We start from the raw sequence: 13,855 nt of genomic DNA on the forward strand, positions 1-13,855 counted from the left end.
TTTCCTTTTCTATTTTTGTGGTTGAATTAATGCTCTTATCAATTGAGCTGATGTTTAGAGAGTCACTTTGAGTTTAACAAGAGTATTGGTTAAAGTTTCAATATTTTTCTCCTTCGTATTATTTCTTGCTTTCCACATTTTTATTTCCTTTGAACTTTGTTCCTATGTTTCTATATTCCTCTGTTCATAAAGAAACCCTCGTCTCTTTTGCCTTAGTCTCAACATACTGGGCATGATTTTTTTTCTCAATTCCAATTTGGCAGCATATTATAAATGGTGAATTTTAGTTTCTTACTTTCAGATTTAAGAAAATATTCCTTATGTTTTTGGATTTCCTAAGTGTGTGCACGTGATATTTAAGAAAGCTTAAAAAAAATTTCCATGAAGTAGGACACATTTTCATTTGTCTGTTGGTAATTGTTTCGAATATTTTTCCCCCAAGGCCGTTTTATGTAGAATTTCTGATAATTTGCCTTGAGCGTGTTTGAATGTTAGCAGTACAGCTAGAAGGAATTATGGAATCCACTACAGATGTCACACTACAGGTCCTTGGCCAAATTTGGCCCAATATATTTTGTTGTTCTGCACAGTGTTATTTGAATTAGAACTTAACCACATTTTGTAGCCAGGCAGTAGCACATATAAATAAATCCAGGAGACCTGGCAACATTGGGACTGAATTTCTGTGTGGTAACAACTGGCTACCCTCACTAGTTGCAGGCCACTTCCCAGTTTGCCTAATCCCTATGCTCCCTGTTGCCTTACACAGACCCGTTTCACCAATGGTATGATCCTCTTTACCAATGTGGACCCTGCTTTTCAGAGCTTGCTGGCCTAGTCATTCCCCTCCTTCTGAAAGGACCACCTGTGCTCTGGGCCCCATCTTCCTGGCTCCTGAATCCTTGCCCTCGCAAGCATCACCTGCTTCTCCTGCACACAGCGTGTCTCCCTCTCTACTGCCTATCAGTGCATAAAAACAAGAATATGTGATCCATATTTTCAAAATCTGTCTCTTGCTGTTCCCACCTAACTTCTAATCTTTAGTAGCCAAACTGCAGTGTTCTTGAAGGACTGTCTTATTCATAGTTCCTAGAATATGGTAGGATCTCAACACGTGCACTTTCAGTTAGGGAGTGACCAAATGGTTGAACACTGACAAAACAATATCTAGTGTATGTCTTTCAAAATTATTTAAAAAATCATTTTCCAAATTGGATCTCGAAGCTCAAGATGAATAAAATTCAGACCGACAAGCCATTAATGTATAATAAGACCTGTATGTATTCACAGGGCCAGGCACTTGTGGGTGTGCCTGTTACCATCTTGTTTCTGTGGGCAAGCCTATGTGGGAATTCACTTTGAGGCCAGAGGCTGCTTCCTGAGCTTGGATACTGAATGAATAGGGAGCATTTGCAACAGGGGTGACACTACCTGTCCCAGTGACATAGTCTCTGAGTTCCTCCAATTTAGCAGAGATGTGCAGAGGATCTGACTTGTATGACCTAATAGGTATGAGATGAAGTCTACCTGACCTCACCCCCACTCCACACTTTATCCTGGCAGTTGGAAACACTAATGTCCTTCTTCGGTTCCAGAATCCAGTTCAGGATTCCACATTGCATTTAGTCATCCTCTTTCCTTAGTCTCTTCTAGTTTGTGACATTTTGTGTCTTTCCTTGTTTTTGATAACCTTGATATACTGGGTTCATCTTCTGCAGTCCTAACAGTGTTAGCTAATTTCCAAAACTTATTTTTCTCTAGTGCAACAATGTTGTCCTTTAACTTGTAAGCCCCATTTCTTTCGAAAGTTTTACTCCATTGTTTTCGTATATCCATTCTCTCTGTAATGTGTTGAATAGGCAAAATCAGCCACAGGCCTATTTATTGCATGGCTTAGTTTTGAAATCATGTTCTGCCTTCAAAGAGAGTTCGCAGGTTGTACATTGGTCTTGCGGAGGTTGTACCAGAGCTGCAGATCACAGAGTGACTTCAAAGGCCGGGTGAGTCACCCTGTCAAACCCAATAGCACAAATGGGTCATTGCCCAGGGCTAGGGGTAGACTCTGTGGACCTAGACAGCAGAGGCTCTGGCTTGGCCCACCATTCCCGTTATCCTGTTGGGAATCCTCCTGGCTCCTCTGTGGACATCACCCTGTGTCCTCCCATCACAGCAGGACAGGTGTCTGGCCTCTTGTGGTGCATGTTCTTCCATGACTGCTCACATTCCCTCCGTGAGGACTGCACTCACGGTCACCGTCCTGGTCAGTGTGAGGTCCACCTACCTTAGTAGGAAATTTCTAGGGCAGCACCTCAGGATACCCTACCACCTTGCTGTGTCTGGTTCTTCGGTTTACATTCACAGGTTGTGCGCAAATACTAATTAGCTGATTTATATAATCCTTAGCCAGTTGCCCAAGGGCTCAGTCCCCCAAGGTCCCTAAGAAAATACTAACACCACATTTCAGGCCAGAGGGAGCTGCACTGGCAAATCTGGGGACCCAGCAGAGGTCTGTGGAGGGGCGAGGAGCCGCTGGGCTGGGGAAGCAGGCGAGACCGAGCCCTGCCTTGGGCTTCTGGGCGCGCAGACCTCGCTCCCCAACCCTCGGGGCTGGGCGGCTGAAGAGAATCTTCCTCGCTCCTGCGGGGCGGGATCCCGGAGCTGCACTCCCCACCCTCCGCCTTGGCGGACCTCGGGGGCGGGACGGGGAGGGCCGAGAGAGCCGGGCAGGCCCCGGGGCCAGCGGGAAGGGCGTGGGGGCGGGGCGGGCCTCGGGGGAGGTGGGGCGGGCGTGGGGGCGGGCATGGGGCCCCATCCGGGCCGCCCCTCTCCGCCCAGGGCACTCCCTGAAAGTCCCAGCCCAGCGCCGCTGAGACCTGTCTGCCGAGTCCACAGCACGCAGCACCATGCCCATGACATTGGGTTACTGGGATATCCGCGGGGTGAGTAGGGGTCGGCCTGGGACGGTGGGACGGGGCCGCGGGGCGGGGAAGTTCTGAGCAGCTGGGGGACCAGTTCCAGGGGATGGGTCCTCTTCGGGCCTGCCGGGACCTTCTGCCTGTCCCTCTCGGGAGCTCTCCCGTGTGCGCGCCTGTGCGTGCGTGTAGGTGGAGGGTGGGGGGCTCGCGTGGAGGAGATAAAGCCACGCGGTCGGGGCCCCTCCACCTCTGATGTGCCGCGGGCCGTCTCTCCAGCTGGCTCACGCCATCCGCCTGCTCCTGGAATACACAGACTCCAGCTATGAGGAAAAGAAGTACACGATGGGGGACGGTAATGGCACCCTGGTGTGCGGACCTCTGCCCAACTCGTGCTGAGTTGGTACCAAGCAGCCCATGCCTGGCCACGTGTTGCTCCCCTCTGCAGGCCTCCACCAGCTGAGGCTGCAGCCTGCCCGTCCCCTCAGACCTTCCAGGGTGCACTTTGGCCTTCCAAGTCAGGACGCTGGGAGGGGATTGCCGGGCACCCCTGTACCAATAATTGGGTGGGCTGGGTTCCCCTTAGCGCTTACCTAAACCTCTTGTGAGCCTTAGTCATGTAGAGTTGAGAGCCCTTACAAGCATTCCATTCCCCACAGACCTCGGAATGTGAGACTCAGTGGTTTGGATTCTAGATCCGCTGCCTCTGGGGGTCTTGCCACTGACTTCTTGGGAAGGTCCCTGGGAAGGGAGGGTTGGGCTCTGGGGAGGTTTGTTTTCAGTTCATCTTCTCCACCACAGCTCCTGACTATGACAGAAGCCAGTGGCTGAATGAGAAATTCAAGCTGGGCTTGGACTTCCCCAATGTAGGTGCAGGGATGGGGCGGTTGTGGGGGCAAGTGGAAGGCGTGTCTGCCTCCATCTCCTTTCCTCAGCTTGGAGGTCTTAGGGTCAGGTGCCTTCTGCTCCACCATTCTCATTCCTGGTTCTCTACACTGCCTTTCCATGATGTTCAGTGTCCCAGCTCCTTCACTATTTTTAAAGTATACTTATTTAGGGCCACCATGGGCCAGGCACAGTGAGTGCCAGGTCTTCTGCCTGTCCTCTCTCAGGAAGGGGGGTGCAGGGGAGCCTGGCAGCCCCACTGACCTTCAGGGGTTGCCCATGCAGCTGCCCTACTTAATTGATGGGGCTCACAGGATCACCCAGAGCAACGCCATCCTGCGCTACATTGCCCGCAAGCACAACCTGTGTGAGTAAGGCTGTCTGCATGGTGTGGGGGTGATGGTGCTCAACCCCGTGGGCTCGGCTGGGGTGAGATGCTGAGTGTGAGTCTCTGTTGTGTGGGTGGCAGATGGAGAGACAGAAGAAGAGAAGATCCGCGTGGATATTTTGGAGAACCAGCTTATGGACACCCGCATGCAGCTGGCCACGGTCTGCTACAGCCCTGACTTTGTGAGTTTTCCCACTGGGCTGGGCCAGGTGTGGTTTAGGTCAGCTTGCATTCCCATCTATACTGGTCCTGTTCAGGATTTGAACTTTTTAGTGCTACTCATCCTCCATGCTGTTTCCTATACTAACATCAGAGTGATTCTCATAACTCCAAAATCTATTTAGTGAAAACTGTAGATTAATTCCCACCTATCTTAGGATACAGTCCAGAATCTACAGGGTAGTAATTCAGTTTGTAGACAGTAAAGTCACGTGTTCAGACTCTGCCTCCAGCCACCAGTGACCCTGATAACAGTAAACTATATCAAAAGGTAAGTCTAAATCAGTCTCCACCATCTGTATAGTAAAGTCATGGTTTCAAAATCCCCTGCATCTTTGACCTCTGACCTCTGCCATTGGCCATCCCTCACAGCTGGTTCATGCCGTCCACCTGTTCTTGGAATACACAGACTCAAGCTATGAGGAAAAGTAATACATGAGGGGGGATGGTAATGGCACCCTCGAGTTTGGAATTCCGTCCGACTGTTTTCCCAGTGCTGTCTCCATGACACCCACAGCAGTCAGCATATTTCCAGAATCGGCAACACAGGATTGGCCAAAAGGCCTTCATTCCTCTCCCTCCTTTTTTCCAGCTTCTGCAAACCTCATCTTTCCAGAAACTATTCAAATGTCTATTCCATTCTTCTGGCATCCCACTGGGTAGAATTTACAACTTCTTTCCCTGAGCTCTTTAGTTCTTTGCATCTTTGATTCTCCCCAGTGTCTAAGTACAGAGTGTGCCCAGTATGCAGGCTATTGCTGGGTCTGACCCATAGGAGGGTTGTTTGAAGATCAGAGGTGACAGATTCAGGGACAGTGTCATATTCCTCTTTGCCTTTTCATTGCCTCTGATGGGGTCTGGTGTCCAGTAGGAGTCTAATAAATGCTGATGTAATAAATGGAAGCCTGGACACTGACAAAGTCCCAGTCGGGGGAAGGACGGCAGCTCAGTGGTGGCCAGCTGGGGCCATGCACAGCCCCGGGGAGGCCGTGTCTCTGCCTAGGGAGTTTGTGTGTGAGGGTTTGTGTGTGACAGCTGTTTTTTGTTGCAGGAGAAACTGAAGCCAGAGTATGTGGAGGGACTCCCTGAAAAGATGAAGCTCTTCTCACAGTTCCTAGGGAAGCGGCCATGGTTTGCAGGGGACAAGGTAAAGGGGGAGGGAGATGAGGATGGTTAGTTGTCATTCTTCCTAGATTATGGGCTTCCAGCCCATGTGTCCTTGGCCTTTTGCAGATCACCTTTGTGGATTTCCTGGCTTATGATATCCTTGACCAGAACCGTATGTTTGAGCCCAAGTGTCTGGACGCATTTCCAAACCTGAAGGACTTCATGTCCCACTTTGAGGTGATGCCCCTGACCTTCCTTCCTCTTGGAACTCTTTTCCTTCTCTCTTTGCCCTGAGCTGAAATAATGAGTAACTAGCATTTATTAAGCACTGGCTTCATGTTGTGCTCAGCATCTTACATCCATTGTGTCAGGTTTAATATTTACAACATTTCAACAAGGTTGATGGAATTATCATTCCCAATTTGTACAGATGAGGAAACTGAGACTGTAGAGGGCAAGTCCTTTGCTGAAGGTCCCAGAGCCAGTGGAAGCTGTGCTGGGCTGCCTGTCAGCCTCTGGCTTCTATGGGAAACAGCCAAGAGGAAAAGCCTCAGGCCCTTTTGCAGCCTGGGTTTCACAGCTGAGGACACTGGAGGAGGCAGAACATCAGGAGGGCGTATGCAGCTCGTGTTAGTAGGACTGACACAAGTCTTGTCTGTTAACTAGATACAATCAGAGAGAGGCTCTCAGAGAAGAATGAGTTTAACGTGGAATAGAAGATTGCAGTGGGAATCTACACGCCATATGTGCATATTCAAGAAGCACAGGGCAAAGGGTTTTAAAGGAGAAGTGATGGCAAAATACCTAATTGTTTTGGGGTAATATGCTGGGCCTCAAGGATCAGGAAGAAGGTTGATGCCATTCCAAGGCTGAACAGACAGTTGCTTGGCAGATGTCCTTGCAGAAGTATTTTTTGTGTAAGATTGCGGTGGCCTCTGTGCAGGATGTTATTTTGCACAGTCCTCTGTGATCAGTTTTATCAGGCATTTGTACATAAGAACCCTCCCTTTATGGCCTTCCCCAGCTGTGTTCATAGGGTTTTTTTAAACAAGCAACTGTGGGGGCCGGCCCGTGGCTCACTCGGGAGAGTGCGGTGCTGATAACACCAAGGCCCCGGGTTCGGATCCCATATATGGATGGCCGGTTCGCTCACTGGCTGACCGTGGTGCTGACAACACCAAGTCAAGGGTTAAGATCCCCTTACCGGTCATCTTTAAAAAATAAATAAATAAAAATAAAAAAATAAAAAAAATAAACAAGCAACTGTGTTTTGATTCTGGCAACTTTCATAGGTAGGATGGACAATAAGGACCAAAGACAGAGAGATTGTTCATGCCTGATGTCCAAAACGCTTTCCCCGGTCAGCTATCTGTCTGGGGTAGTTCTGAGATCCCAGGAGTATAGTTGGTGCTGGATTTGAGTACACACGTGGGTGCCCCTGCTGAAGGGGTTTATCTTGAAGTGCTTGATGGGGGCACATTTCTTCCCTCCCTCTCCGTTTTGGTTTCCCAAGTGTTCTCTCTGTGAGATGGACTAGCACATTTATTTTAGCACATGTTAACTGATCTGTCCTGTGTATGAGGCATGGTGTCAGGCACAGTGCTACATGCAAAGATGACCCTCGATCGTGGAACTGAGTGTAGTGAGACAACTGCAGACATAGTAGGCTGTGAGGTGCATGTGTTACCATCTGGGTACTGGGGAGCACAGTCTGGACCTCACCTCACAGCTAGTCATCTTTCACCCATACTCAACTTGTTTGAGAGCAACAAAATGTACTTTATGACAGATTTGAGAATTTGAGGCATTGGTCCAATTAGGTTTTCAGCCTAATATGTGTTTTCCTTTCCCACTCCCGAGCATGAGATCTGCTTTCTGAGCTAGTTCTCATCAGCCCTGGTTCTGGTACAGGCTGAATGGCCTTGGGGATGTTGCAAGAGCTGGAATGGCTGTGGTTGGGGTGGGAGCGGAGTAAGCCGTGAGGGCTGCAGCTGGGTCCTGCGTGGTCTAAGTTTTGCTGAGTCACTGGGTGAGATCCAGGCTTTCTTCCAAGCTGTAGAGGCTTCATCTGAGCCCTTTTGTCTTGCTTGAGGTCCCTCCTCTCTGTGCAAGCCCTGGCAAGCCAGGAGCCTCCCTGTGAGAATGGAGAATGTTTGTGCAGGCATGGAGTGACAGGGCCATCTGTGGGGGTGGAGGAGGGGACTACAGCAGAAAGAGCACAAAACCGGAGAGAGAGACAAAGCCAGGCTGCTTTCCAGCCCTGTCCCACTTACTAGCTGTGTGAGCCTGAGGGTGTCGCTTAACTCTGTGTACCTCAGTTTCTCTTCTGTTGCATGGCAATAGTAGAGCCTATCTTGCAGGTAGTTGGGTGGATTTTTTAAAACTCATATTGTAATTTTTAGTGGTATGACATTAGTTGAAGGAAATTGGAAGAGTTAACTCATCAGAGCTATGGAGTCTCGGTGGACTATGCATAGATCTAACGTGTGACCCACGTGTAAAGGCTGTTGTCAGGGTCCTGACCTGCTATACTTCCAGACCCTGCGCTGAGGCTTTCTTTTTGCTACCCTCAGGGCCTGAAGAAGATCTCTGCCTACATGAAGTCCAGTCGCTTCCTTGCAAGACCTGTGTATGCAAAGTTGGCCCTGTGGGGCAACAAGTAGGGCCATGAGAGGGAGTGCCTGCTGCCTGGAGTCTGGAGAACAGCAACACTCCCTGCACCCCAGGCTCCGCCTTCTCATTCCTTTTTCTTCTGCAGGCCTTATTGGCTTGCTTTCTGTTAAATGGACCCCCCTCTCCTATTCAGGCTCTTTAAAGCTTAAGCTTTCTACTTTTGTTCGCAAAGTCCTCCTCCTAAGTTTACTGTTCCCTGCCCTAAATCCAACCGGACAGTCCTTCCTGTCAGTGGTTGACTCTGCTTTGAGGATCATGACTGGACCCCACACTCTCCAGCACTGCCCTGAAAGACCAGCGTGGTCCCTGCGCCAGCCCTATCTGATCTCCAGCCAAGTCTGCAGCACTCCTGTTATGTCTCATCTTGTTCCATCTGGCCCATTGGACTCAAGGCTGACTGGTGGAGTTGTGGGGGTGTTCTTTTGTTTTCTGTTGTCCACAGCAGAGGCTGGGTGGATGGGTATGTGTGCATGGGGTGTGGGTGGTCAGGCCAGGTTATAAGGTGTCTTGATTATTTCTGTCTCTCCCCATGGGGATTTCTATGGAAGGATGCTCTTTCTGTGCCTGGGTTCCTCATTCATTCAACATCATGGAATGCCTCCTGTAGGCAATGTGGAACTGTATGCATGGTTCAGAGAGGTTTTGGGTTGATGGGGAAGGGGGCTGAGTAGTCCACAGGTGGACTACCTTCTGTCATCCTCTCCCGGAAGCTTTCTCTGATATCTTTCCTCTGTGTTCTCATGGCATTTCCTAATAAAACATATCTCACTGTATTATAATTGTTGTTGTTCTTGTTTTTCACCCCAACTCAATCATAAATTCATTGAGGAGAGAATCCATGTGTTATTGGACTTCTTAATCTCATATCTATCACCATGCCTGGTATAAAGTAAATGTTTAATAAATTTGGAAATTTGAAAGAATTATCTCTAGGGAAGACTCTGCCAACCTTTCCAGCCATTATTAGGACACAGCACTCTGGATATAGTTTTCTTAGCTAAAGAAGATATAGAATAACATTCAGAAGACTTAAATGGACAGGTCTTGGACAATGAGTCAGTAGCTCTATCTAACTTAAGCATTCAATAGGCTCTAGATGTCCTTTGAATAACTTGCTTGAGATGGGCAGGCCTAGTTTGCTGAGCCACAGTGCAGCCATCTGTGTGGTCAAGGTGTTGTGAGCATTTTATTTCAGGTCATCTGCAAAGGAGCAGGACTCATCAGATAACTGATGAGCAGGTTCCTCCAACAGTGGCTGGACAGTGGAGTTAAGTATTGGGAAGGCACAGTCTTGAGACAACCCACAATGGTTAAGATTTGGAGGAAAGTCCTGTTGAGCATTTGTACAGATGATCACTGCCTGCAGCTGTACTTCTCCAGTCAAATAAAAACGGAGCAACAGGCATAATGTTAAAGGTCATTAAGAAATAAATGGTTAGTTAAAAAAGGTAAAAGTGGTAAGATAATTTGGTGAAGCTAAAGTTTATGAAACTGGTTAGATAAAAATTAGTTAAGTCAAAAGATTATTACATTTCTGTTGGGATTTGGCTTCTATAGTGTTTCTATCTAATGAATATTCAGTTAAAGGGGGTGGCTCCCAGTTATGAAACATTGTCTTGCACATGCTCAGTCAGTCTCTTCCTGGAGCATGTTCATCAGTCAGACCCTATCACGTGAATATTCAAGAATATTCTGTGCTCTCTATTGAGCATAGAGAGTTAAAAATAAAAAGGAAAGAAGTAATAGAAGTTAGGAGTGACACTACGATAAAAGATAAGCAGAATATAAATATTAAACCAGAGTAAAATAGATATACATCTAGAACAGGGGTCAGCAAACATTTTCTGTAAAGGGCCTGATAGTAAATATTTTAGGCTTTGTGGGCCAAAAATGTTCTCTTTCACCATTACTCTGTCATTGTAGCCTAAAGGCAGCCATGGACAACACATACATGAATGGGCGGGACTGTTTCAACAGAACTTTGTTTACAAAAACAGGTAGCTGCAACAACAACAAAGCAACCTGATTCAAAAATGAGGAAGGCCGACCAGTTAGCTCAGTTGTTAGAGCACAGTGTTGGCAACAGCAAGGTCAAGGGTTTGGATCCTGGTACTGGCCAGCCACCAAAAACAAAAATAAGTTCCAGACTTCATTATGTTTGGACTGGCTGGTTAGCTCAGCTGGTTTGAGCACAGCTGTATAACAGCAAGGGCCAGGTTCGGATCCCTGTAGTGGCTAGCTGCAAAAAAATATGGGGAAAGGACTTGAAAAGACATTTCTCCAGAGAAGACATACAAGTATCCAATAAGCACATGATGCTCAACATAACTAAGAAATCAAATCAAATAATCACTTAGAGAAATGCAAATCAAAACTATGAGATATCACCTCACACCCACTAGGATCGCTTGTATCAAAAAGCAGAAAATAACAAGTGTTGGTGAGATGTGGAGAAATTGGAATCCTTGTGCACTCTCAGTGGAATGTAGAATGGTACAACCACCGTAGAAACCAGTATGACATTTCCTCAAAAAATTAAGAATTACCATATGATCCAGCAATTCCACTTTTGGACGTATACCCAAAGAATTGAAAGCAAGTTCTCGAAGAGATATTTGTTGACCCATGTTTGTGACATTACTATTCACAACAGCTAGAAAGTGGAAGCAACCCAAGTGTCCATCAACGGATGGATAAAGGATAAATAGGGCTGGCTGTTTAGCTCATTTGGTTAGAGTGTGGTGCTAATAACACCAGGGTCCAGGGTTCAATCCTTGTACTAGTCAGCCACCAAAAAAAAAAAAGGCAGATGGATAAATAAAATGTGGTACATGCATAGACAGAAATATTATTTAGCTTTTAAAAAGGAAGGAAATTATAACATATGCTATAACATAGATGAACCTTGAGGACATTATGCTAAGTGAAATAAATCAGCCCCCAAAAGACAAAAACTTTATTATTCCACTTATGTAATGTATTTAGAGTTGTTAAAATCTAGAGCTAGTGATGTCTGAGGTAGGGTCCGGGGTCCTAATAGCCGGCCTCAGCCCTCCTGTATTAGTCCGTTCGTGTTGCTTATAACAAAATACATGGAACTGGGTATTTTATAAAGAAAAACATTTGTTGTTTACAGTTTCTGAGGCTGGGAAGTCCAAAGTCCATCTGGTGGTGGTGACAGTGACTCAGGGGTCTCACATTGCAAGATGGTGGAAGCAGAGAGAGCAAGAGAGAAAAACAGACTCTCCTCTTCTTTTAAAGCCCTCAGAACCACACCCCTGACCACCATTATTAATCTATTCACTACTGCATGGTCCTACAATCCAATCACCTCTTTAAGGCTTCACCTTTTGATTACCATAATAGGATTTCCCACACTCTTAAAAGTCACAGTGAGTTCTAAGTTCTAATACATAAAACTTGGGGGACACAATTCAAACTTCAATGAGTTTTGGGAGGGACACAATTCAATCCACTACACCTCCCCATCCTCTTACCAGGTTCTTGACTCCACCACAGGAAAGAATTCAAGGGTAGGATCACAGTAGAAAATGAGAACAAGTTTAATATAACAGATAAGAGATACAAGTTCCACAGAGTGCAGCGTGCTCCACAGGCTGAGCAGGGCCCTTTCCAAGTTTAACACAAAAGTAAGTTCAGTACAGACATCAAGTCTAACACAAAAGTAAGAAAAACATAAAGTTCAGTACAAAGTGCAGGCTGGCTCAAGAGAACCAGCAGCTGCTTGTTTAATATAAAGTAAAGTATACACACCTCGGCCAGTGAGGTGCAGGTTACCTCCAAGAAGGTGAGCAGCAACCTGGCCTTCTGTTGGGATTTAGCTTTTATAGTGTCTCTATCTAACGCATATTCAGTTAAAGGGGGTGGCTCCCAGTTATGAAACACTGGCTTGCACATGCTGGGTCAGTCTCTTCCTGGAGCATGTTCATCCCTCAGACCCTATCACGTGAATATTCAATATGCTCTATTGAGCATGCCCAGCCACTGGATTTGCATAAGCCAGCCCCTTGTAGTCTCATTTCCCCCTGTTGGTGCTGAAAATAGGTCTAACTGGCCACAGTAACTTTCCTGTAGGGGAGGGCCTGGAAGAGGAGACTGAAATCTTGGGGAATTGCTTGAAACCCAGAGGTGTGTCCTGTAACTGGAGCTCAGGGAAACTGAGCACCTCCTATATCAGTAGAATCTCTGCATCTGTCTTTAGGCGGAATGGTGGTTGTCAGGGGCTGGGGAATGCGAAGTTCTTGTTTAGTGGTTATAGAGTTCCAGTTCGACAAGATGAAAAGTGTTCTGGAGACAGATGGTGGTGGTGGTTGCACTTTGAACTGTTCAAATAGTTAAGATGGTCAATTTTATGTTATGTGTATTTTACAACAATAAAAAGTAATTTGAAACGAAACAGAACAAAAACAACAGGTAGCTGTTGTTTCCTGATTCTTGATCTAGAAGTTCAAATTAAAATGGCATAGCTATATTAATGCTAAAATATTACATTTGAAATTTAAAAGGTGATTAGCAAAGAAAAAAAAATAACTCAATCCTTAAAGAAGAGGGCACAAAGAAAAGATAAATGTTTAGGTGATGGAAATGCTTTCTACCCTAAGTGGTTCATTGTATAACATATACATGTATTGAAACAACATTCTGTACCCCACAAATAGGTACAACTAAAAATAAATTAATTAGGGCCGGCCTGTGGCTCACTCGGGAGAGTGTGGTGCTGATAACACCAAGGCCGTGGGTTCGGATCCCGTATAGGGATGACCGGTTACTCACTGGGTGAGTGTGGTGCTGACAACACCAAGTCAAGGGTTTAGATCCCCTTATCGGTCATCTTTAAAAATAAATAAATAAATAAATAAATAAAATTAAAATAAAATAATAGTGGGAAAAGAAATTAGTTACATCTGGTCATATCCAAAATGTTGCAGTATGAGAATCTGAGGTTTTACATCAAAACCAGGTTACAAAAACTGGTACTAGCAAATAAGATACCTGAATAAATTATGGTCTGATGAAGTAGAAATGTTAAAAAAAAAAAAAGAAAAGAAAAGAAAAAAGGGAAGATGTGGTAAATGAAGACAGTTGCAAATGAAAATAATTTTCTAAACATTGTGGTCAAAATTATAGAAGATAAAAACATACATTTTAAATTCTGGGGTAGAAGTATAACCTATGTACTTCAAACTGAGGCAATCAAAAAAGATGATCTGGACCTGGCAGAAGCTCTGAGACATGGGATTGCTTGGAGCTCACGACAGTGCTCATATATTTTTCAGCATATCTCTTCTGCTTTCTAGAATGGGAAAATGTGACACACTCTGAGAACATGACTGCTTGCACTGGTATCTTCTGCGTTGATCTGTAATCACTTGTTAATTACAACTTCTATGCCTAATATTCTCCCTTTACCATTGTATTAATAAAGAAAGATTATGCTGAAAGAGACCCCAAAACAGCAGCTTATAGAGAACACTTTACTCTTCTTTCACATAACAGTTCCATGGGGAAGAGTCCAGGTTGTTGGGCAGCCCTGCTCCATGAAGTTATTCAGGGACGCAGGCTCCTTCCATCTTGTGGCTCGGCCATCCCCTAGGGCACTCCCTCATCTCCTTGGTTGAAGCTGTATCATGAGTATGGGAAGGAAAAGAGA

At 46.0% G+C, this 13,855-nt stretch overlaps 1 protein-coding gene across 3 annotated transcripts; it reads left to right on the top strand.

Annotated features, from left to right (window-relative positions):
* The first annotated feature begins 2,800 nt into the window (after positions 1-2,800).
* Positions 2,801-8,957, top strand: LOC134383164 (glutathione S-transferase Mu 1-like). Of its 3 annotated transcripts, none has more exons than XM_063104000.1 (8): positions 2,801-2,939; positions 3,192-3,267; positions 3,714-3,778; positions 4,083-4,164; positions 4,267-4,367; positions 5,456-5,551; positions 5,638-5,748; positions 6,178-6,676. In XM_063104000.1, the coding sequence occupies exons 1-8, from the start codon at positions 2,904-2,906 to the stop codon at positions 6,331-6,333; spliced, it is 723 nt and encodes a 240-aa protein (XP_062960070.1). In that variant the 5' UTR covers positions 2,801-2,903; the 3' UTR covers positions 6,334-6,676. The 3 variants fall into 3 exon arrangements, with proteins under 3 accessions (XP_062960070.1, XP_062960073.1, XP_062960071.1); XM_063104001.1 differs by lacking the exon at positions 6,178-6,676 and adding an exon at positions 8,085-8,957 and having other exon boundaries at positions 2,808-2,939; XM_063104003.1 differs by lacking the exon at positions 3,714-3,778 and having other exon boundaries at positions 2,803-2,939; positions 6,178-6,682.
* The last annotated feature ends 4,898 nt before the right edge of the window (positions 8,958-13,855 follow it).

Source organism: Cynocephalus volans, chromosome 8 (genome assembly GCF_027409185.1).
Source record: "Cynocephalus volans isolate mCynVol1 chromosome 8, mCynVol1.pri, whole genome shotgun sequence".
Taxonomy (NCBI): domain Eukaryota; kingdom Metazoa; phylum Chordata; class Mammalia; order Dermoptera; family Cynocephalidae; genus Cynocephalus; species Cynocephalus volans.